The sequence below is a fragment of the Pogonomyrmex barbatus genome, unplaced genomic scaffold (genome assembly GCF_055798465.1).
Source record: "Pogonomyrmex barbatus isolate J1 unplaced genomic scaffold, ASM5579846v1 scaffold22, whole genome shotgun sequence".
Lineage (NCBI taxonomy): Eukaryota > Metazoa > Arthropoda > Insecta > Hymenoptera > Formicidae > Pogonomyrmex > Pogonomyrmex barbatus.
In genome coordinates this window covers 2,583,410-2,609,527 of record NW_028297119.1, presented here as the reverse complement: position 1 = coordinate 2,609,527, position 26,118 = coordinate 2,583,410, and the positions used below count along the sequence as shown (strand labels likewise).

At 38.1% G+C, this 26,118-nt stretch overlaps 1 protein-coding gene across 1 annotated transcript; it reads right to left on the bottom strand.

The window, feature by feature from the left end:
- Positions 1-436: 436 nt before the first annotated feature.
- Positions 437-26,118, bottom strand: apolpp (retinoid- and fatty-acid binding glycoprotein apolipophorin). The gene is made up of 26 exons (XM_011644092.3): positions 25,928-26,118; positions 19,516-19,542; positions 19,172-19,356; positions 18,506-18,688; positions 13,847-18,427; positions 13,244-13,753; positions 12,731-12,917; positions 12,341-12,557; positions 11,095-11,387; positions 8,885-9,079; positions 8,526-8,752; positions 7,603-8,095; positions 7,232-7,416; positions 6,933-7,153; positions 5,962-6,535; positions 5,590-5,834; positions 5,212-5,455; positions 4,468-4,701; positions 3,517-3,656; positions 3,092-3,246; positions 2,653-2,836; positions 2,329-2,470; positions 2,010-2,198; positions 1,323-1,565; positions 973-1,179; positions 437-796 (listed from the first exon to the last, which is right to left on the bottom strand). Exons 1-26 carry the CDS (start codon positions 25,995-25,997, stop codon positions 767-769), a joined length of 10,161 nt encoding a protein of 3,386 aa, XP_011642394.2. The 5' UTR covers positions 25,998-26,118; the 3' UTR covers positions 437-766.

Below are 26,118 nucleotides of genomic sequence, written 5' to 3'. Positions count from 1 at the left end.
ATGAAAATCAATCAGATTGGTCGGAGAATCTATCAAAGTCATAATTTGTAGAACACTCTATTTTTAGTACTAATAAAAAATATATATGCTTATTACAGTCCTGGTAACTACAGTTCGATGACATGCATGTAGTTTTTCTCTCACGCAAGTGAATCGTGTTTACGTGTCATTACGATCTGTTTAAGTATTCAGTTGTGTCGGATGTAAGTTTATTCAACTTTACGTAAGGCATTTAACTTCTCGTAAACATTAATTTGTTTTCCCTTCACAAATGGATCATTCAGCTCTATTTCAATATGTCAAAAATAACCAGAAACTTTCCCCCAAATTTCGTGCACGCGAAGTACGCATAAAATATATATTTATAGTATGTTTCTTTCTTTAAGGAGAATAAAATATAAAAATTTATTTGTGGAGGCAAAGAATCACTATTGAATTTTTATTACATACAAACAATATGTTGAATGTTTATTTTTCTCTGTAAAACATCGCTGGTACATTGATAAATCGTACACCAATTCATTGTATTTGTATTAATTTGCATATTTATGTTAGATCTAGAAAATGAAAGAAATTATTGTGAGATACAACTCGAATCTTGCAGCTGATATTCTTTTCGACTTATGGAACATCAGCAGTATTGATCGGATGATGCAATTATATCATTTATTATTCAAAAGGATTGTTTACGATAATGTAACAAAGTAACAAATACATTACATCTAAATTAATTAGTAATAATAGTATGCATAGTACTGTGGCTCCTTTAACCCTTTACTCCTCCCTTCGTGTGTCTCTGTAATAACATTGCGATAAGATAAATTATATCATTCTTAACGTTGATGTCAAGCTAGATTTATATGTCACGTTGAGGCATTTATTCTAAGGCATTTATCAACGCTAAAGCGTTCATAGTTATAATATTTTTGTAGTTAATTTTCTACTAATTGTTATTAAAATATGGATACTCACCGCGAGTTGTTCCTTTTCCTTGCGTCCCACAATCTTACAACGCGGACGTCCACCGAATCCGTGATGTTGTTCACACGTACAATCCTGTTCGATTTCTACATTCGTAAGATCCTCAACGATTTTTCTAGCGGTAACTTGAGCGAACTGCCTCTTCTGATTTGGTTTAGCATCCACTAAATTGCTGGAACTGAACACTGCTCCACCATTCTGTAACAAATATATGTTATAACAATCTGTTTTACGTTTTTCAGCATTTACTTCATAAAGTCATTAATTTTTATGTTAATTAGGAACTACATCCCTTTTAAAATATTTAAATTATTTTTTTTGTATTTTATTTCTGTACTCACCCGGACAGCAAAGTCGGCACACACGTCAAATGTAGGAAGGACTATATTGTTTCTAAGATCGGTGTTTCCAGTCAGTGGCTTCTTTTTACTGTCGCCGAATACGTATACACTATCGCTATCGTAACCAACAATGTTCTTTTGCGTTTTGCCAGAGACTTGGATATCGCTAGGATGCACTTGATAGAAAGTCAGACCTAAATCTCGGTATATCTTCTGTGCGATTAGAAGCCTGAATTGTTGATACTGGAAAAAGACCGAATCTTGTCGTTAATTTATTTTTCTATCTTCGAATTATAATTTCGAGCAAAAACAAGAAGCTAATTATAAAATTAATTGCTGGAAAGAACTGGAAATAAATCTCTGATGGAAAATATTTTCGAGTGTTTTTTTTTTATTAAATTGTAGCGTTGACAAACGAAAAATTAAAATATTACGCTAATTTGATAAAAAAAAAAACACTCGAAAATATTTTCCATCGAAGATATTTTTCTAATTTTTTTCCACTGATTAATTGTACATACGGCTTCTATGATTAGTTTTTTGTTTTCATCTGAAATTATAATTCGAAGATAGAAAAATAAATCATATATTGTAGCTGAACAATATCAGTGATATTATCCGTACATTTGTAATACGTTTGATTATGAACTTATCAGCGATACAACGGAATAACAAATGAAAGCTCACCGATAGAGGCAGTACACTTTGTTCGCAGGCAAAGGTCAAGATTCCAACGACAGCCTTGACTGCAGCAGGTCTAAACGGATAGCCAACGGCTTCCTCGTAAGCATCGGATAAGCTGAAGGAACCGAACTCCAGATCTATTCTTTGTTCGAGATATTGCATTTTCTTCTCCATATTACCCTTTTTGGCCTCCTGCGAACATCCAAATATATCGCGTATTCAAAAGTATTCAAAAGCTCTTGAAAAATTCATCTCTCTCTCTCTCTCTCTCTCTCTCTCTCTCTCTCTCTCTTGTATGTAATTTTGTGAAATGATAAATTACCTCGAGACTGAGTATTGGCTCTGGTTTCTCGAATTTCATGTTCTTCACATCGCCTTCGATGTTAGTATTGCCGCCGTTAGTGGTGTAATGTTGCGGCCACTTCATGTGGTCGCCGAAACCGATTAAGGCAATATGGACGTCTCTGTTGAGATATGACAAATATGACAGATATATGCAGTACGTTTGTATCGGATCAGAGAACTGTGTACACAGTACATTCTGAAGTCGCAGTCTGATCTTCTAAATGTCTTTCACGTATTTTTCTGGTTTACATTTATTGAAAAGTACTTTGATATTTTTACAATTTTAATAATATCTACGTACGTTATGCCATGTTGTTTGAATTCCTCCCTCAGATCGGCCACCAACGTTGGAATCAAATCTTTAAAAACTTTCTCATTTTCCGTACTTTGTTCGACTACCAGGACAATATCGGCTTGAGTCTTCGGGTTTTTGACGCTAAAAGTATCACCGATGGCGATCGTTTCTCCACCAACTTTGCAGTTTGCTAGAATGTTACAGCACACATTTCAATATTTGTCTTTTAAGAAGCAGTATCTCTATTCTTCTAAATTGCATTTATCTCTTTTAAAACTGACGTTTTCTATTAATCAACTCCTAATGTAAGAAGTAGACTTCATATCGCGTACATCTTAAGTAAGTTTATTTCTTGGAGAGGAGAGATGTTGGTTTTCCTGGTATTATTAATGCTGTATTCGATTCAACGCTTTGTAAAGTAGTACAAGTCAACAATTTAACTTACTGCAAGCGGGTGGAATGCTTATTCCGAAAATACGCTTATAATAGCAAGCGGAGAAGTAAGCAACAGCAAGCGTGCAGGGAGCTTGCGGATTTCCGTTAGCGGCAGCGTCGCAAGCGTCTCGGTAATGAGTCGGATTAACGTAGTTGAAACAGTTTCTAAAACATAACGGAGAAACGTAATTTTCGTAAGTTGCATCGAAGTTGGCGGTAAAATGGTTACGGTGATTTTATTATTTCCAGAGAATTTATTATTATTTTTCAAATATTTGAAAAAAATATAGACAGTGTAAAAACAATGGCCGTTCGATATTTTTTTTTTTTTTAATTACAAAACTTTTTGCCTTGAACGTATTGTATTTTTGCCGTCTCATTTTCTGTATATTATCTTTAGCCTAATCGTATCTTTTAAATGACGAATGTACTTACTTCAATGTAGACTTCTGACCGGAGAAATAGTCAGTGCAGACTGGATTACGTTGCCTCGTCTTGTGATCGATCGCATTCACAGCCGCGCAATCGGGCTTCAGTTTGTATCCGTTAGCAAATTCAGTCTCGCTCTCGGTAATCTGTTTCAATTGCGAGAAAGGCGCTTTTAGAGATCACTGCAAGCACTGCAAATCTCTACCATCTTACGATCTTAAGGTCTTTTCGTAGCAAAACACTCGTCGTTATTTATTTTTACTTTTGAAAGTAGAACATGCAATTTCATTCTCAAACTTGCCGACAGGAGAAGATATTTCGCTCACGGAAATATGAGATACTTTATCTTTTCACTTAAGAAACGCAGGTATATAGACCGTTGGTTGTTCTAGTTTTGCACACAAACTACGAACTTAGATATCTATCTCGCAACGAAAGAATGCAGATCTCTTCGAGAATTCGTGATCCCTTCGGAAAAGAATGCCACTCCACGTAGACATTTGTCTATTGATCGAAGTGGAAACTTTCGAATAAGAGCAAAACTATACAAAGAACATGATTTATAGTCTGACGATATTACCGCAAGGCCTTATGAATAGAAGCGCGACGCCGAGAAAATGAAGGACGAGCTTCCGAGAGAGAGCAGGAAGCAGATTATATTAAACATTTATAACATGTCTACATTTTTCATTTTACCTTCAGCGTATTTAAGCTATCAATTTCGACTTTTCTCATAATAGAATTAACTCAAGAAGGAGAGAATATTTTTTTATCTATATCACTCTGATGTATGCAAAGATATCGCTTTTTTTTTTTTTTTTTTTTTTTTTAACGATCGTAATTAAAACATAATTTATGAAATTTTTGTTAAATAAAAATCCTTTCAAGAAATAACCGCCTGGTAAACGCGATCGATCCTTTGACATTCTACGCGAGAAGCTGTTTATTTAAAGTTACCTTTCCGGACGGCAACGTGAAGTCGTCGTAATGTTCGTTGTTGCCATCACCGAGAAGACCGCGTAGTTTTCCGTGATAAAAGCCGGACACGTGGATCGCGCAAACCATATGTAGTTTGCTGCATATGACGTGCACACCGTAGTCGGACTTGACGTTCATAGTCGGTATGATGAGGAACGCGTGCAGGTTCTTCGTGTTGGCTGGGAACTCGGCTGGCTTGTTGTTCACCAGGATCTGGAAAAAAGAGAAACGCGCGAATGCGTGCAAAAAGCGAACGAGGTTTCTTTCAAAAAAAAAAAAAAAAAAAAAAAAAAAAAAAAAAAAAAGAGACGCGAGAATGACAAAAAAATGAGCGCGCGGAAATTGCCGGGTCGCGAGGTCGGCGCGATTTTACAACAACAAGGGCCTGGGGTGAACAATGGCAATTTTTATTCCTCCCTCGCTCCGTCCGTCTATAAGAGAAACGACGCGAGGATAATAGAGTTTGGCTTGTCAGAGAAGTTTGGAGCTCCCCAGTAAACTTATAAAGTTACAGTTCAATACGGGATTGCATTATAAGACTCGTACACGGAATACTGAATGAGAATGATCTGGTGGTTTTGCCCATCCACCCTTTCTCCCTTTCTCCTTTTCTCGTTTACCTCAGCAACCCATTTGGCCTGGTTCTCAATTCATGTCACATATTTACGTAACTTACCGGCGCTATGGGAAATTTGTTAAGAGAGATAAGAGAAATAAACTTACGTTGCCATTGTTCTTCAGCGTGATGCTCTCTTTAGGCTCCGTAACGGTCACGCTAATGAGATTTCCTTTGTTGAAGTTGGCGACGACGGAGAAATTGCCATCTTGCATGTCCTGAGCCAAGATATAGGTACAGTCACCGGGCATGCTGAGGTAATTGCCGTCAAAGGTGAAGAAATGTCCTCCGTCGACAACGGTACCGAACTTGCTGAAGGGCGGTATAATGTTGGAAGGCAGCAAAGTTGGTCTGTTCGAAGTACAAAAATCGATTAACATTAATGTTACTATTTCTCGCAAAAAAAAAAAAAAAAACATAAAATTATAATTCAGTGCAAACACCTTAAAAATAAAAAAATTAAATAAGAGTAAAAAAGAAGAAACCTGTAGGTATAGTACAGATCCATGGCTGATGGCAGTTCGTTATTGCGTATCAGATTAATGAGAGACATTTTGAATGAGGTGACCGCTGGCAATTTCATTAACATTTCTAATTCGGGAAGATGAGTATCAAACAAGCTGCCCATCAGGTTATCCAGTGTGCCGCTGGTTTCCAGAAGTTTAACGAGAGACGCGATTGCGTTGAGCGTGTAATCATAAATCTTCTTAATCTCGCTGGTATCGTCAACCTGCGCGAATGCATATTATCTATTATTTCAGGTGCTTCTTACTATTTTAGTAATTTTTTGAATCGTTCGAAGGGCGCTACCGGCTGAAATGTCAAAATGCGAATGTAAGATCGGTAAGGAAACTTACTTTCTCGTGTTTGACGTGCTTCATGATGTATTCATAAGTAGCGCTGAAGAGCTGTCGAAGTTCCTCAGTTGGTAGCATGGCCTTTATGGCCTCGCTGAGTTCGTGGATTGAGGCCAATACGCTTTCCGGAACTTGGAAGTTTATAACATCCTGATACTGCTCTTTTATGAGATCGTAGATCGGCAAAGCTTTCATTTGATTCTTCAACAAGACGACGAATTCGTCGACGTCCTTGTTGATCTGAGCAATCGCCTTGAATATGACCTTAGCGATGTCCTGAGCAACTTCGGAAGCCATGACCGCTAATTCTTTCAGCTCCTTCTGATGGTCATTAATCACGGTGAGTAACATCTTAAGCTGGACCATAGAAAATTCGACAATAGTATCGATGATTTTGATGTATGCGTTGACTATCCTGTTGTAGGATTCTTTCAGCTGAGGATAAACCGTATTCCATGCGTCTTCCATCTTGGCAACTAGTTCATTGTACTCTTTCTGAAGTTCGTTTAATCGCGCGGATATTTGTTTCAAGGTATCCCCTACGGCTAAGATGATAGCTCCAAAGTATTTGTGCCTGGAAAGATACGATTGATATTAAGCGTATAGTAATTCAGAGAGACCTACGAATAAATTGAATTTTGAAGAGGATATTTACATACGAATTAAAATTTAAAGCGCCTGAAACCTGATTTAAAGTTTGATTCAAATTTAATAATATTTATATTGTTGTTTTATATATATAACAATTCTGTATAAATATATGTGTATTATTTTACATAAATTTATGTGTGTGAAAGGCAATAATAAAAATTTATAACATTCCTATTATTAATATTATATATAATTATATCTATTGAGAAATGTTATAAAATTTTATTGTTTCATACACACACACACACATAAATTTATGTAAAATAATACGAATATTAAACGTAATGTGAAATTGAAAAGAGTGTAATTGGAATTCTTACAAAGTAGCTTGTATATCTTTCATGGTTTGGTCAGCATGGAGTTCGGTCTTCAGTTTATTCAGTTCACTTTCATAATATTCCAAGAGTGCCTTCATGTTCGGTTGAGCCTTCTTCAAATGTTCCACAAAACTTTTCAGTTCTTGTTCTAATTCGTTGACTATTTCGATAGAGGCATCTTTGAGTTGTTTCATTAGCTCGATGCCGCGGCATCGTTCCTCTTCCTAATTTTATATTAGTAAAATTAATAAACAATAGTGTATTCGTCATATCGCGAAAAAGCATGCGAAAAAAACACTCACGATTACATGGACAACATTGTCCTTGTTATAACCAAAGTCAGGTTTCAAGAACTTCTTTTCATCAAGATGGATCAAACCGTGGAATAGATTCTGCTTCGTTCCATCCTTGAACATATCGGCATGGATTTCGGCCAATTGCCCGAGAACGAGGCGCCCGTTGACGACGAGCTTTGTATTAGGTTCAGCTAAAATACGAGATGATCAAAATTCGCATAATGATACAAAATATGATACAAAATATCACTAATTGATTTTTTTGTCATTTTACACATGATAGTCATTTTACAAATATTAGATTCAACTTAACGATTAAAGTTTTGTAAAAAGATATAAAATGTCGATTAAAATTATTAATTTATTATAAACTTTACCTTGATCATATTCCGTATATGTGAAGCTGTTCCAATCATGTGCTTCGAACTGGGATACGATAGGTTTGTTGCCCACAATCGCGACTTCCGTGTTAAGTTTCGGTAGGTTTTTCTTTAATTCTAGTTTAGCGTCGACTCTGAGGATTTCCTTATTAGGTGAAGTTATAAGAAGATACGCCGTCGTGGGATCCGCAGCGAACAGAATGCCCATGCTTTTTGGTTTTTGATGCGAGTCGATGTATGACAACATGCTACCGAAGCCGATCTTGTTCTCCGACAACGCCGCGTGCGATTTCAAATCGAATTTGAGTTGTTGCCCACGGCTGTTCACTTCGATTACGCTGGTGACGTTGTGACCTTTCTCGATGTTATGTTGGTTCAGCTTCGCCACCACGTTGATCTTTTGCGTCCTCTTGGCGAATACATCGATATCCACATTCGCATCCAGCAGGTGTTCGCCGCCGTAGTGAAGTTTACCTTTTACTGCCATATCCTGATAGACAGAAATACGCATTCGATGTGATTTGAAAACCAAATCGCGAGCTGTTCATCTAGCAATGCTTGAATTTCCGAGAAATGCGATAAAGACGAAAAGTGAGCTGAACATGCGGATGTAAATCGACAGAAAACGTATTATATTGCTCTTTTTATGGCGAAGTGCCTCGATGAAACTCGACGTTTTCGCTAGATTGCGAGAAAAATCGACAATAAAGGCTTTACCGAGTTCTCTCTCTCTCTCTCTCTCTCTCTCTCTCTCTCTCTCGCTCGCTTATATAAAAGCTTTGACCTTATTCGCGCAGAAATTGGAAATGCTTTTTTTAGTTAAATTTTTGTTCGCTCAAATACGTCATTCAATGTAATTTATTTTTACCGTTCCCTATAAATTTAGAAATCTCTCGCTAAGAATACATCCGGCGATGTACCTTTGGCTGAGACGGATATATGAATTTGATTTCTCCATTAATAGATCCGCTGTCCTTCTCGATATTAACATCGCCAGTGGCGATCACACCGGTCTTGTCGGATGGTTTGTTCTTTCTGTCCAAGTAAACGGAAACATCGACTTTGAATGCTCCGGTTTGCTTCGTCTTCGGCAAATCGAATGTGCCAATAACGGCCAGTTCACGGTTAGGCAAAGTCAAAATGGCAGCTATGAAAGGAAAAGCGTTTTTTTAACTTTTCAATCTGATGGACAATATTGAGGTACAGTAATATTGCGTAATCGTGATATACATTGTTTCAATAGATAAGGATTATTAATAGCGAAATAGAATTTTCGTACCGCTTTCCTTAGGATGAACGTAGACTTTGTAAGAATACTGGGACTTGTCTTTCGACGAGTGCAAGTACAAGTTGGCAGAATGATCAAATTTGGAATCTTTGAGTTCAGTGCTTGTCTTCAATCCAAATTCGGCTGGCACATTGAATTTCTTTAGGTCTACTTCCACTGTTATTTGATGATTCAGGTAATTCTTGTCTGTGAAATGAAAATATGTATATTATGAAAATTGTCTCTGTGAAAATGAGAAATGACGGAAGTGAATTCTAATAAATAATCCCTTGTAACACTTGTCATATATTTTTTTCTATTTTATTTTCTATTAAGTTATAGTAATTAAGTAGTAATAACAGTTTTTAAGGAGTGTCACATATTATGAAATTATTATCAAACGAAATTAGAGGTAATCGAGACCATTAGACAAATTAGACAATGCAATGACATTTCAGAGATAAAGTTGATAATTGTGATAACATCGTGAGAGAACAATTAGCATACATTTTACAGGATACTATTGGGCAATTGTAAAAGGATCATAACGTATTAATGCTGTCATTGGAAACTCGCTGCCCCATTTACATGTAGGCAGCCCCCCCTCCCCGCTCGATTTTAATCGCGGAAATAAAATTTCCGCGAACTCTTGAGGCCCGACAGGCCAAATTGATCCCGAGGGAGGGAAAGGTAGGGGTGAGAAAAAAAAAATAAAACGAAGTAAACTTTATCGCGCTACACGTCATCGCGGTGCTAGAAAGGATTAAGACGCGTGTACGTCAGCGGAGCACACGCCCTTGTGGCGTGACGTCATTCCGCACCGTCGGATAACTTCTTTTTTTTTTTTTTTTTCCTTGTATATCGTCCCGTGTAACTCCGCCACCACCCGCGGTGGTCACGCCTGTCTTCTCGCATCGCGATCTTCGCGACGCGATCTCATCGAGGAGGAGAAAAAGGGACAAGAAAAACGAGAAAGGAAGAGAAAAGAGAAAGAAAAAAAAAAAAAAAGAATGAAATGTGCACTCGAGTTAATGCAGCGGCGGCACGCCGCCGTCGCTTGTGCACCCGTTCTCCGCCACCACCGCAACACCACCACCGCAACACCACCAGTCGCAACGTCGTCGCGCATAGGGATGCAATTCCAGGTTCTCTATTAATAACTGAGGCGAGGCACGAATTAGGCGCAGATCACGCGAGAATAGAACACCTATCGACCGGGATCCGCGGGTAGGCTCTGCGAAATAAGGGGGTAGCAGGCCTTGTATCCTCCCCTGCGAAATTCCATCGTATATACGTGTGCACGTGCGTACGTACGTGCACGAGGATTGCGATGTATTGCGAAACACGCACGAGACGGAGACAAAGAGAGAACAATAATGGTATATCTACGCATGTCGATGGTCGGTCTACTTGGAGGGAATTTCTTTAATTATCCAATGAATGCGACGAACCTGCGTATATGGACGGAGGCTATAGCAAGGATGATTTCCTGAGAGATCGCCGGCGATATCGTTTATCTTGTGCAATCGCAAGGGTTTATTATTGTCGTACGGTCTCCGCGTGTGTACCTTCTTTTTTTTTTTATATTTTTACAAATTCAGGTCTGTCGCGACAAGGCGTAAAGCTTTTAAAAGACCGGCCCGACACGCAAAGCGTATTTCCAGGAGCGCCTTACTTACCGTCCTTTATTTATGAAACGCTTTTTTATTACGGTATATTGTTGAGCTTACGTTGTAATTTTCATTTCATCAAAATTAAACGGGAGAGAGCACGCTAAGAGAAACATATTATTAATATATATTATATTTACCCAACAGCATTATTGCGATAGCATTATTATTATAGTATTACTATACAATAGCATTATTGTAATAATAACATATTGTTGCTTTACTTCACTATACAGGACTATAAATTTCCTATGGCTTTCGATTTTCCAGATTTAGATTGAAGATAGAAACAGTGGAAAAGAGAATTTAGAAAAAAAAAAAAAAAGAAAGAGAAATATTGCAAGATGCAAGTTTGTAAGAAGAAATGAAAAAAGAAGCGAAGTATTTGCCTAATGACTGCGAACTTAAATTTCCAATCTTGTTTGATAAACATTCGGGATAATTGTCACATAATTGCACATGCGGGACAATTGACACATGTCTTTCTCGGCACGATGGCTGTAATCTTCTTTGAGACGAGAAGATATCAATATGGCACGAAATTTGACTTACTGTCCGTGTCGAAGTTCGATTGAAGCTTGAAGTGAGCGCAATCCTTGCTTTGCTCGCAATAACTATTGAAAATGAGGAGCTCCTTATTCGAGAGCTTCAGCTCGCCCACAATAGCCGCTGGATCGAACTTGGCGTTCAGGACGATTACCACGCCATTTTCGCCATCCTTCTCGCGAGTCAATCGCTGGCGAGTATACGTAAAGGAGGAACTCCTCGTGTTCTCGCCTACCTTGAGATTGCCGCTTCCCTCAATGGTGATTTTGCCGGCTTCGTCGCGTTTCTTGTAGTTCGTGCTGAGAACAAATGACAATCTTAACTTAAATATACATTTGTCTTTTTTTTTTTTCTTTTTATTATCATTTGTATTATTATAATTATACTGAATTATTAGGTATTATTGATTTGTTACGTTACTTCACTTTAGTATCTCGTAATTGCTCTTTGCAAAATATTCTGTTGTTCATTGCGAAAAAAATATATTGACAGAATATGAAATAAATTGCTAATACTGTGTATTCTCTGTCAAGAACCAAATAACCAGCGACACTCCCATTTTTTATCGTTTATTCTTTTGTTCGAAAGACAGGTAGATTGATATTTTTATTGGACGATAGAAATGTCTTGTTGTAAGATCGTATGATCGACAATTATATTCTACTTTTTCGGTGGAACCGCTTAACTCCTTTTTTACATTTTTTACGATTCGATCGAGGCGATTTCGATGAGACGAATAAAAAGAACTGGCAGTCGAAATGTATTCTAGGAAACCGCTTGAATTAATTTTAGCGGGTGAATCGATGAAATTACACGGCGAGGTGAACGGTGAGATACGGCTCCTGTTCGTATCTCTGATCGTATCTCTTTCGAAAATGACCTCGTGGCCTTTCGTTAATTACTTGAGGACATCTTTTACTCTTTGCTTTGTCGCCGCGTGTAGGCGATCGATCTTTTACCTCTTTTACGTACGTACAAGAGGTGTGTATCCACGCCGCCATCAGAAAATACCATTTAGAATTACTGCGGGAATATCAGCCTTAACAGAAGCGATGGAACGTACAGGATTCGCTAATGGGAGTCAGGAGTGTTGAGAAAACGAATTGCAGACTTCCTGCGTTTCAAACGTGACCTCGTCTTCGCGCGTTTATATAAATTGTTTTCTCGCTTGAGTCACTATTAGCCACATTTACTAATATTAAGTATACGGCACAATTATTGTTTCGGATTGTTTCGGATTTTTCTTACATACCTTCCGGTCACGATGTTCTTGCCGTCGCTGGTGACGATGATAATTATTCGTCTGCCGGTTTTGGCGGTGGGTCTGTTAGCGATTTCGGCGTGAATCTTACGATGCTTGAGCTTGTCGCTGTCCAAATTAACGTTAATAACGAAATTGTCGATGCTATCTAGATTGACGTGCGCGTCGGCAACGGCGAAGCCCTTTGGCGTCTCAATCTTCCATTCGCCTGAAAATGAACGTGCGAATTCATTATAAGTATCAAAGGAACGAACGGGAAATTTAATTTTTTTTAAATGAAAATATATACAGTATAAACAAATATTAAATTATATTATATTGTTCGGAAAAGGAGGTGTAAAATAAACCAGAAGATCTTTGCTTGAATTTGAATAAAATTACCTGTGTACTCCTGCTCGCCAAGTTTCTCGAATTTCGAGAGTAGCTCGGTCTTTCCTTTTGGGCTAGTGAAAATTATGTGCATCAGCGGAGAAACACCGCCGTCTCGAATTTCACTCTTGAGCGTGTACTTTCCATCGTCGACGGTCAAGGCCGCGTCGGTCTTCCTTACGTGCCCGTCGTTTTCTCTCTTCAAAGATAAATAGAAAATGGAAAATTAGATGCGCGTGATAGATAGTTAGTGTCATCCTGCGGCAATCTCGTAGGGTACACGTAAACTTTATTTCGTCTTTGAACAGCACGCTGTATATATGTTGTAAAGCAGTAAACTATTATAAATGGCGCAACGCGGAGTATTAGATGGAGCAATATATACGACCAGAATAATCCCGAGTTATTTGCACAGGTTCGGTTAACGGAACGTTAATCAATGAGACGCGAAAGATCTCGATTTAAAACTTAGCTGAGAAATTTCTAGATGCGAAGAAATAATTAACAGCATTGTAAAAACGGTACCTCATGCTTGAGTTCAAGGTCGATATTATGCAGCTTTTCGTATGGGGTGGTGGCCTTGGCCTTTACGTCAATGTGCGTCAAATCGTGATCATACGTGACGGGGTTGAGCGAGAGGGTTAGCTCCTTCTGATCGTACTTGAGGATCGTGTTGTAAGTGACCGTCACCTTGTCGCTGGTGGGTTCGTATTTGAAGTGATCCTGGATACTGATAGGTGGATAATTGAGAATAACCGTATCGAGCTGCAGATCGTACTCGTAAAGATGCTCGCCGTCGCCAATACCGGAAATCTTGACAGCACTATCGATCTTGGCAGATTTATCATCGTTGTAAACGATCGCCACTGATCCCTTGTAATCGATAATACCATCGCTCTGTTGCTGGATCAGCAGACTGTCCGTGTAGTCGAGCTTGATGTTACGCAACTTCTCGGATGGCAATATCAACTCCGTGTTGCCTTTGTACGTGCAGGGCTTGTCAATGTCGTTGCCGGGAACAAAGTTTCCGGAACTCTGTAAACGATAACGTAGATTTACAAACCTAGTGACATGTCGTCGTGCATGTACGATGGGAGAAAAGATCAGAAAATATTTTATTACGCTTACCTTGAGTTGGAAATCTTTTCCAAAGGAAGAAGCACCTTTGTATGAAATCTCGCCGTTATCACTTTCGGTACATTCGTATTGCAGATTGAATGGTCGTGGAGTACGCGATCCTGACAGATTCAGGAAGATCCCTTGTACTTCCTTATGACCGTCAGTGTTCTGGAGATTCTTGACCTTCAACTCAAGCTGTTCACTATTACCGTCGTAGTTGATGAAATTTGCTTGAAAGTTGGTGTCGAACGTGTTTGTTTTGAAGTCGAAGTCATTAGTGTCCTCAACATAGGTGAGTTTTCGCGATTTACCGCCCTTAGATTCATGGTCCGCAAGCTCGCCACTTAGATGCACATTATACTTGTTTTTATCATTCTTTTTGGATATACGTTTGAAGTTAGCAGTCAAATAACGACCCTTCGGCAGAGTAATGTCTCCCTCAAGGGTCAGTTCACCCTCTTTGAGAGTACCATCTAATTTACCCTTGCCATTCAGTTCTAACTTATGTTTCATCAGCTCGATCACGTTTTTCGAGTCTATAGCATTCTTCTTTATATCGTTTTTGGTGGACAATTTGATACGTTTATTTGGGTCTTTCTCTGCATCGAACAACAGCTCGAAGTCCGCATTGTGTTGTGTGTCGGTAATCATCATATCGCCAGTTCCTTTGATCTTCCGGTTGATCTTCGGCAAGTCAATGTAGAGCTGCACATTACCTTTGCCGTTCCGGACTGACATCTCTCCTACGACATTAAGATAGTTCTTCATGTCCAAATTCAGATTACCCTGAGGATACTTGCCCTGTTGTTGCAATTTAAGCTGGAAGTCGAGATACTTGACATCGTTGGCGGTGACGTACGCGCTTGACTGAACGTTATTCGGACGTTCGGCTTTCAAATTGCCGAAGACTTTGATCTTCTTGTCGTTTATCTTCAGATCGCTATCTAGTTCAACGTTTATATTTTTATTACTCTTGTCGCAATTGTATGTGACCAGTGCGTCGGCTTCGTATTTGCCACCTGGTACAAGCTCGAGCTTGTTCTTGTATTTGCTCTTGTGTGGATCAATAATTGTACGCTTGGACTCCAATTTGATACTATTCTGCAGAAGTTCGCCTTCGAATTCGACTTCGTAATCGCCCACCTTCTTCATGTCTCGTTCGGCGGACAGCTTCGAACCAAACTTGAACTTATCGTAAGTCAGGCCGATCTCGCTTTCGATAGAAGTGGGCCTTACCTTACCTACGAGATCCAGTTTGAACTTCATGGCGGGATATGAGATTTTGGTAGATGCACCCACGACGAAGTTCAGCCCATTCGTATTCGGTTTGGTGATGGCGTGATGTTCAAGACTGAAACGGTTTATCTTGGAATTCGGATCTGGACCGTGGATGAAGACCAGATTGTATTTGTACGCGTACATTTCCTTTTCAATTTCAGACTGGATGTTGAAACCGATATTGGGATCCTTCGACGGCAATGCCGAGACACTGACCGAGAGGTAATGATCCTCTTTCCTCTTCGCTTGCAATTTAAGAGCGACAGATTCGTCACCATAATTCACTTTCATGTCCAGGTCGACAGCATCTTTTGCAGAATGAACGTAACCATCGAGACTGGCAAGTGTTTGACCGCTCGCGACGAGAGCTACCTTGTCGAAAACATACTTTTTGCCACCGTCATGATCGAGTAGTTCTACGGTACCTTGCATCTGATACTGCTGGCCGCCGTGATTGGACGATTTCAATCCAGATTTGGCACTTGCCAATTTCTCGATGTGTTCTGGTACTTTGTATTCCAAAATTGGCTTGTATTTAGCACCGTTGACCAAGAGACCAGTGCGCGCGAAGTATTCCTGGTTATCATTGTGTACGGTGACTGTGAGTGTGTGCTCTTGAGGCTCAATCTTTAGAACTGCTTCAACGGAGGCTTTCTTGAAGGGAGAATCGAAAGACAGTTTGAGATGTTTATTGGGCTCGAGACCTGCTTCGGCGTTCAAAGATATACGTCTGTTGGTTTTGCTGTTAGGCGTCTCTATCAAAAGTTCAAACGATCTAGAGTTGGGTGTTTTGTCGTGATAGATTTTGAGATGAATACTCGGCAGATCATTGTTCTCATAATTAATACTGAATTTCGATGGACCATTTAGAGGGAAGAAAGCTCTCTTCTGCACCGATTCGATGCCATCATAGGGGAATTCCACGTGACCACAAACTGTTATACCCAAAATAGGAGCGAGTTGTTCGAAGCAATCTTTGTATACCTTGCTTTTACCAAATTTGGGAGCCTTATACGTATTACCAGAACTTAGCAAAATCTCACTACTAACGCTTATAAATTCCTTTTTCTTTGGCATGCCAATGACTATATCGATACCTTTGCCATCCAACAATTTCACTGTCACATCCGACGCTGTATCAGTGTGTAACGTACTGACAATCTTCATACCGGTCTCGATATCAAATCCTTTAACGACCATATTACCGGCAATACGAATAGAAGCACTGGGCTCCAAGCCAAATCGTACATCAGCGCTGTCCGGGTTCTTTAAGATAGCCGGAATGTCCACCCTCCCGTATGTTTTGATATGAACCACGCTGGTGCCGACCACGTTGAGAGAAAGAGACATACCGAGATTAGTCGGATAAACGACCTCCGCTTCGAGGAACTGCATGTGATTCTGCCAATTGTTGTCGAAGTTCTTCAACTTGTTGAATCCGCCCTCGAGGTCGTCAAATATCTTATCGATGATACGTTCCGGCGTGAACTGTGTAGGATTTCCGTCGTAGGTCAGGTAGGCCATTTCGACGCCAAACAGCTTGACGGACAGGTCTATGTCAAGTTGCTGATCTACCTCATTGTTCCTTAATTTCACACCTTTGGCGAATTTGTCGAGTTCTCCCTGTTTAACTTCACGCTTGCCGCGCAATTTATTAACCTTCTGTTTGATGTATTGAGCAATATTCTCTACCTTATGTGCTCCTTTCTCTACTAAATCTTCCATCTCATCCTGTGTCAAGCGGCCTTTGGGTCCAAAGTAGTATTCGAGCAATCTATCGAGGTTCTCGATGCGCGTGTTGAGTTCCAAGAAATTGAAAGATCTTCCAAATACCTCAGAGGTCAGATTTAGATTGATGGAACGTGGTACAAAGCTATTCTGGCTGTAGATGACATTGCTCTCTATGGAATCACCGATTCCGATACCACCCATGTTGTACGATAATTCATTGTTGAAGGAAAATTTGCGGAAGTCCTCTGGGAATTTGGTTCGAGGTTTGATCTGACCGAGATGCCTCTTCGCTTCAGCTTTGTTCGGATCGACGGATGCTCGTAGATTACGCAAATGACTCTGGATGAAAGATCCTACCTGATTGATAGTTTCTTTGTCCAAAACATCTTTAAGACCGCTGGCAACATGCTGGCAAGGGCAAGCAACCAAAGATAAGTAGGATTTAATTCTGATCTCACTGTCCTCTTCGCGATCGGCCAGGATTTTCAAAAGAATATTTTTCCATTTCATGGTGCAGCGAGTAGGCAGAGTCTCGATCGCGGCAACTCTGACTCGATTCCGAACATTCTTGTCCTCAGCGATACCGGCCAGTTTCTGCAGTGTGGCATCGTCGAGATATTTGGTATTACCAAGTGCTTTCAGAGCTGAGACTATGAGGTTCTCTTGCTCTCTGGTTTTCGCCTTTCCATTGCCGATCTTTTCGCGAATTTTATGAACGGCCTGCTTGACTTCAGCTACGTTCTCGCAAGTGTGTTCTTGGCAGTACTTGCCGATCACTTGACCGACTCCAAGATAACCAAGACGCGGTAAGTCTGGCTGATCAAGGAGAGAAGTGACGACACTTACCGACGGTAAGTTCACATGATTGACGAGAGCGAGATTAGCATAAAACATGAGAGCCTGGGTGCTGGTAAGCTCGTGACTCTTCAGCAGGTTCACGGCTACCTCCGCCGCCTCGCCCGTTCCGGTATCCATAAGGGCATCCATAAAGATTTTCTTGTCCAAGACTTTGTCGAAACCGTTGCCGTTTTTTACCTTTTGATAGATTGCGATGATATCATTTTTGCTGCTGAGACGAAGAATCTTAACGAGTTTTGCAAACTTCTCCGCCGCGTCATGTTTCACACCGTCGTGTTCCTCGGCGCTCGCTGCCTTTATAGCCGCGGTGATACTGTCGACCGACGATTTAACGACGGAATGCGGCGCTTCGAAGATCAGAGATTTCGGTTGGGAAACCGGAGCGTTCGGGCTGTCACCCTTTTCACCCTTGAGCGTCAGAGTGGTTTGCACAATCGTCTTAGCGCTGATGTCTCCGTTGCTCCAAGGTTTCAATTTGTACGTCTCGACCGAAGTTGCTTTGTTCAGAATACCGCGTTTGAAACGTTGTTCGATCGTCTGGCGCGACGACAGCAACGGGGCAGATTGAATGTCAGATTTCTGATCGTAGATCGCGGACACGGGACTGTTTCTGATGCTCTCGCGATGGGAGCAACGGATCAGATTTCTCTCCTTCTGTATCACCAACGAGTCGCCATCTTTGTGGAAAGTAAAGTCAGTCGGACAGCCACCGAACACGTCGACCTAACAATATAAACAGACAATATCTGTTATTATATCGGCATTCCTCTACTGAAATTTCAACGCGAATCAAGATGATACCTCATGATGAGTTGTAGACCCAGATTCTTGTATAACAGCTGATTGAAATAGGGAAGCGACCGCTCTCTTGATATTGAGAGACGCCTGTGAGTCACCGGTTTCGGTACAAACTTCCGTATCTATATGGCCATTGTGATAGTTGAATTGCAACGCGTATTTTTCAATATCTGACAATAATATTGGCTAAAAAATAACATAACATTATTTTTTATTTACATATATTTATTACATATATTTATTTAATTTTACTTGATAAACGTGTACACATTTCGTAGTACATGAAAAAATATTACAAGTGTCTGCTATATTCGTAATTTATATAGAGCGGAAAGGAAAATAAAGTATTTATATTATGAAAGCTAATTTAATAATTCAACATTTACTGGTGACAGTAAATTCTCCGCCCACATTGTAGTAATTGAACACAAATCATATAAACCATTACATTAATTTCCGTTAAGAATAGTTAATTAAAAGCGTTTCTTACGGGAATTTATTAAGTGAAAGTAGATTAAAAGTTTCTTAATATTTCTGAAAAGGTTGAAATCACCCCTCTGGGCCTCATTTCTACTCCATTCTATATTCCTGCTTCCATGTATATTTAGTCTTTATGACGCAAATGGCACGAATATTTTAGAGAGATGATATCAGCTAAAAAATACTTACGGCTCCATTAATTGATACGCCTTTTAATCGGACCTGCCGAATGCAGTCAGGTTTGACCGACAACTCAACAGTACCCTTCAATTTCAAAGTAGCATCACCCTGAGCATTAGGGACCGATGTTACAGACGTTCCTTCCAAATCGTATATATATGTGTGCCCTTCTTCATAGCCTTTACCTCCTTGCACTAAAAAAGAAATCACGCGAGAGATGCATAAATTAAATCGATCATAAAACCATTTGATTATATGTAAAAATCTAGTCTAAGTCAATTTTAATTTATGAAATTTTTCGAAAATAATTTCAAATTAAAGATTTTTCTTTTTGAAATGAATCTTATACTTACTTCCACGGCAGCCGACTGTACATTTGCCTGTAATAAAAAGAAAATGTCAATTGCTAGCAATAATTTTTAAAATATACGTATCTAGTATTAAATATATATATATATATATTATTAATGTAACAAAAATTATAATAAGAAGAATGAAAGATGAAGAATTATTTCTCCCTTTTTTTTTTATACAGGCCGGAGATGTAGTAAAGAATGACAAAAAGAAATTAATAAAAATTTCTTCGTATTAACTTAATATTAATTTTCGGATTTCATTAAAACACGAACTCGAATGGAGAAAAAACAGACGGGCCTTAATCTATTATGTTTGACGCAGATTACGTCGAAAAAAATATATTTATGCATCATATGAACTCGCTGCTAGGGTCGAATGTTGATAACGTGCTTAATCGTGACTTTCTTGACCCTGGACCATGGAACTTTCATTTTTGTTCGATAGAGCGTGTGTCGGTACTCGCGAACCAACGGGTTTAATGGTATACTACAATAGTTTCACCTTTTAACATTTAAATTGATTCGAACGAAGTAACTTTTCGAGTGGGAGCTACAAAAGGTAACGTATCAATCAATTGCAGTACCTGTAATAATTTGGCATTTGTATTACGTTCCTTTCTCAGTCTACCGAATCTTTCAATTTGTGCGAGTTTTAAATTGTATGAAAAAGTAAATTGTACAAAAAGAACTATTTATTACGTCGGGTTGTTATATCGATTGTTACAGCGCTTGACTTTTAAATATACGTTTAACATTCAATATTTTTCAAGCGTCAGACATTTGATAAATCATGCAATTTATTATAATACAATATTAAATACATTAATTTTATATTACATATTATGAAGAATTATTAATGAGTATTTAATGTTAATATTTGTTTTGCATACTAGCCTTTATCTCTGATTTCATTTTATCTTGCTTACATTTGGAAAACATCGATGGCAAATTCATAGGGAGCACAAACACGTAGAAAACATGACATAAATATATAACAGTTGACACAGCATACGCTGACGAAAGTCATATTTTTTACGAAACACTGATTATATAATTTTACTAAATAAGATAAGTAAATTGTGTTTTATTAAAAGTGTCAAAATTGATATGTCTCATTAGCGATATGATTTTCGTATTAATTTATTTTCGAGAAAAGATTACTAGGTCAATAATGAAGAAATAACGGATGTCATTAAGTGAGTATGGCGGAAGTTTAAAGTTCACAAACTGCATCTATCGTAACGAAAATATTAATATCAATTTTTTATTAGATGTCTAATTTATATATCTTTTAACAATGTTTAATGTAAAAATCTCGGTATTTAAGAATTATATTAAATAGAATTATATTAAGAATTATATTAAAAACCATAAACACGTTAAATCTTTGAAAACAAATTAATTTTTCAAAATTTGTATTTGCTGTTTAGTAAATATTTTTAATATATTTGTACAATCGGTTGTCTTATTTGCTACTTATTTCCACATTAATTTCTTTAACCACTTTCAAAATTTTAGTATTCTACTTCTTAAAACGTCTATAGAATTGTCTATAGATCAACATGAAATCAGTTTTCAATTTTCTGTATGAATAATGTCTAACGTATTGCATACATATAGTAAGTTGAGAAAAAAATTTATAAATATAAATTTCTCTTAACGGCCTTAAATTATGAGCCAACTAAATATTACTCAATATCATATCAAGATTAATCGAAATGAAAAACAAGCAGAAACAAGATTTGCACTTTGCACTGAGAGGAGTTGCATAATTATTTGCTCGTTAAATATAACCGATTTGTATCGGCACAAATCGTTATTTTGAAAATGTGTACGGAGGAGAAAACAAAACTAGAGCAACTTATAAATTGTACAATTGTATCTGTAAGAGTTATGTGACGATTAATGTTTTCCGTTGTGGCGCTCAATCTTTCGCAGCGGAAACAATTAAATCTAATCCTCACACTTTATATTCGGCTAGAAACATGTACGTATACAAAGAGGCCCTACTAATCTTCCTTTCGTTGTGATGGAAAAAATGTAACATAATTTTTTATGAATAAATCGGGAAAGTAATTAATTTTTTTCTATAAATATTGCAACCGAGGAGAGCAAATAGGTATATCTAGATTGCACTTTATTTAAATGATGATGACGTAAGGGAAAGGATAGATAAAATAACAGCAACTGAATAGATAAAGAAGAAAAGAGATAAATGAAGTGCAACGAGAGAAAGGGGAAACGTTCCTTCAATGGGATAAAGGAATAACAAAGGGATAAAGAACGACGCGCGCGAAAAGATGAGGAGAAGAGGGTGGAAAGGGTTTCGAGAATAGAAAGAAGGACGAATCTATTCAGTGAAGATGTATATTGTTTCTCTGACAATGATGTTGCAAATACCGACGATCAATCTCTTTCTCTCAACCGTTGTTACTTTAATGACAATCTACAAATTCATCGAAATATTTCTTTGTATTATTATCGAACTGTCACAATTGGAATTTCACGTTTTATTGCACAAAACAAAGAAATTCGTTTGAAATTGTATTAGCACTTTTATCTCTCTCGATTGCTCTTTTCATTTTCCGCTCTTCTATGTTATTTATCCTTTGATTTAAAAACACGTTTTTCCAAGCGACAAATGAGATATCCACTGGAATAATTGATATTTTGAAAAGATATAATCGATTAAAAGAACAATGTTATATTTTGCAAATTATTTTTTAAACTAGATTTAGTTTTTTTTTTTACAGATACAAATTTACTTTTTTTTAAATCTAGATAGATTTTATTTTAATAAAATTTTATTCAAAATTGCATAACTTGAGAATATTTGATATAATTTGATATTAGAAAAACATTATTTATATAAACTTCTTTTTGGAGAAATTAACTAACTGCTAAATTGCTAAACTAACTAAAAATTGCACATAGAACATAGTGATTCGCCAATTAAATTTGTAATTACGCTCTTCGTACATTATCTTGTTGACTGAATAAATACAACGTCGACAGATGGACACAATATGAAATCTACCACGGACATTTATATATATATATATATATAGAGAGAGAGAGAGAGAGAGAGAGAGAGAGAGAGAGAGAGAGTCTCGCCGGGATTTTACTGTAATCTAACAATTGCAACCATAATTTCTCGCGTTGCTTGCTCCCTGATGTGCGCGACGCGATTAAGGGTGCTTCGTTCTCGTTATATTACTTAAACGTATGCATTATGCAAATTCGCGCAGCAAACGACAGAGAGTATCTACTTTCATATTTCATGCTCAGGGGGGGCGTTGTATCTTTCTCGCATTATTTAACGGCACCGTTTAAACGTCGATCTTTCTCCTTGATGAACCCGTATTCTCTGCACGTATTTTTAACCCGACAATCGCGCTTCCATTTCTCATACAGGCGCGCCATTGTAATCATTTATCACGGAATTTAATGCGCCTTCAATGGTCGTTGAGTGACTCGATATAGCGGGAGAGATGTTACGTTTGTGTGAAGAGAGATTTATATGAAAAAAAAAAAAAAAAAAAAAAAAAATCCAACTCTAGTAGCATTGTTTCTACTTTCCGGCGTTTCGGAAAATACGACGAGCGTAGCCAAGGCAATGAAAAAAGCGTATCGCGCCAACAGAAAGCAACGATCGCAATCGGACTCCGTTCAGTACCATTTTGCTTGAGAGAGAGAGAGAGAGAGAGAGAGAGAGAGAGAGAGGGGGGGAAGAGAGACAGACAGAGAGCCGCGGAGAGAGAATGTCCGACCCGTGTCATTTATGTTCCCTTTACGTACTTTAAAACGCGCCGGTGAAAGAACGTTTGTTACGTCGCAACGGTCGGATCGGATCTATTTTACTGGGATGTAGGGACGTCAGATCAATTTACCAAATGTCCGGTCGAACACGGGGGACCTGTAATCGTTTCAATGATACAGACCTCGTTCCGACCACCGATACGCCATACGCGAACTCTTTAACTACTTTCGTTACTTCGTAGAACGTGCAAAGGAATTCCGCTTTCTGCCACTGATCGAGTTCCATTCCCTTCGGGCTTCGTTAATTGCTCACGTTCATTACTTAGAAATATGATTACGTATTCACGCCACGAGCGATATTGATTATGAAGCTCTCCTCATTTTCCGAGTTTATTTTTTCGCCGATAATTTACTCGCGTGCGAAAGAAATGAAAGGAAACATATTCACAATTCTCACGATTTTACGTTCAATATAGGAATATGAGTTCGAAAGTGACTGCCGGCATTGCCGGGGAATTTTGCATTCAAAAGAGAGATCTTTATAAAAATAGCATAAAACGATCATTACGTATTCTATGTATGTAATTATTTCAATATACATATATTAATACGCGCTAATGCGCGTATCTTTAATAATAAGATTATTAGCTTGAATAGTGCATATAACGCTCAAAGGAAGAAATAAAAGATAAAATTATCAATAGAGTTCCTTGTATCGATTAATAGGAAAACATAAAATCACAGTTACTAGGAATAAGCAATATTTTATCATCAGTTTTCTGTCTGGATAGGATTATAATATCTGTAGCCAACCGTATGTTCATTTTTGTTTCATACCCGAGTGCAGAGTACATTCGCAAATTAATACATATGTTGGTTTACCCTTTTCGTTATTTATTGAAATAAAAGCGCTCACTAAAGAGAGCTTTTTATTCATTTTATTCGTTTTTTTTTTACACGTTGCAATTTTGCAGAAAACTGAGGAACTGATCTTTTTTATATCTACAACTATTTTTCCACAAATTATTTCACTGATCGTTAAACATATTTTTTTTTCAACGTAATTCTATGTAAAACGTTTCCGCGCCTGTTTGTTAATAGAAGACTCCGGTGTTCGTTTTCTTTACTTTGGCAGTGTAATCTAAAAAACAATTTTCTTTAATCTTCCTTCCAGTAATAAGAAAGCATTAAACACGCTCGCCGATAAAAAGTTTTATAAAAAGTTAATTTACAAACATAAAGAAAGCACGCGCGGAATTGTCGACTTTGATCATTAATTAAATTCCAGAATGGAATGTAATTTAGCGTAGAATGGAAAATTATATATCGATAATGCAAATAATGTCGTGTCATTGAATGAATTATAGTCGTTAAAGAGGAGAAAAGAGGCAAAGATTTCGCACATAAGTACGACACGTTTCCCTCCCTCGCGGGAGATTAAAATGATTCTAATATCATGTTGAATAAACATGACGGCACGGTGAGTACGAATGAAAGATAAATTTTCGTAAATCGCATTACAACGAACAAATTCATAAAAAGAAATACTTTTGTTATTTTTAGTTCGTCGCGGTAATAAATGCCAATGGAACAATGCGGATTAAGTTCTGCGAAATCACGGATCTTTCGTGGTCCTATGGCTCACAAAATTATCACCGATTTCGACATCCATTTCGCGACGATAATCTTTATCCTTGACACGGCAAGTAACCTTATGATATTCAAACCTGACCGCGCTGAGCACGTTGACCCTTTCTATCAACACTCGCGCATTAATCTTTAATTTGATAGAAAAATTAAGACTTATCGAAGTCATCCGGTCTTCTCGAACGATCTACAGGAGAGAGAACATGGTTGAAGATTTCGTATTCGTGCGTCAAGACACAAACAGATGCCGTTTTACAAGCTCCCTTAGGAATAGCAAAATTTTAATCGTAATCATATTACGTTGAATGTAACAACATGAAATACGCCTGAAATATCAGCGGGTATATAAAATATTATAAATGGAAATTGATATCGAGATAAAATTGTTCGAAAGCAATCCGAAAGGATGAAATTATATTTTTGTCACTAAAATAATTATGTGTTAAATATTACGTTAAATGTGAAAACATGACACAACTTGTTTTATTTAATTATTAATCAACTTAAATTAAATGATTAATTTATCATTATTTTTATCAATTATCTTAGAAACTAATATCTTGAAGGTCGAGGCTATATATTTGATTGTTCTATTTTCTATCTTAAATTGATGTGTAAAAGCATGAAAATTACGAGGTCGAGGAAAGTCAAAAGTTCTGTATTTTTTCCATCGATACAATTTCTACGAATCTATCGTATTGTATCTCTATATACAAGTCTGCATTCAATATATTTATTTAGCTCTCTTCCTTCTTTAATACATGTTACATCTTTCATTCTAAGAAATTCTTTTTCTTTTACTTGAGAAAAGAAGTCAGTACGTATTTCGGTTTTATAACTTCGGTCCTGTAACTTTCACGCTTTCGTGATCATCGAAGAATAGAAAGAAGAGCGAATGCAACGGCCGCCGTCCAGAGGCCCCTCAAGAGGGTGGGTACCGTGAAGTACCGGAGTACTTTGCAAAGAGGAACGAGCGACGAGGCGCATTTTCCGCTTTACTTACTGCCTGAGGCGTCGACCGCCAGGAAGAGAAGGAGACAGCCGGCGAAGACGGCCGCCCTCGCGAGCCCCATGGCTTTCTCTCCCCGAGTACCGCAAACTACTTTAACACTACTCTCGCACAATCAGTCGATGACACGATCGACGGCCACGGGCGAACACGACAAAAGCGTCTGCGCTTTTCTTCGTGCGTGC

Excerpts from the sequence above, each read along its gene's own strand:
- apolpp (XM_011644092.3), bottom strand. The coding sequence starts at position 25,997 with ATGGGGCTCGCGAGGGCGGCCGTCTTCGCCGGCTGTCTCCTTCTCTTC. Across the intron at positions 11,388-12,340 it reads AAGAACATCGTGACCGGAAG|CACGAACTACAAGAAACGCG; the intron begins GTATGTAAGAAA and ends ATTTGTTCTCAG. Across the intron at positions 5,456-5,589 it reads GATCTGTACTATACCTACAG|ACCAACTTTGCTGCCTTCCA; the intron begins GTTTCTTCTTTT and ends TACTTCGAACAG.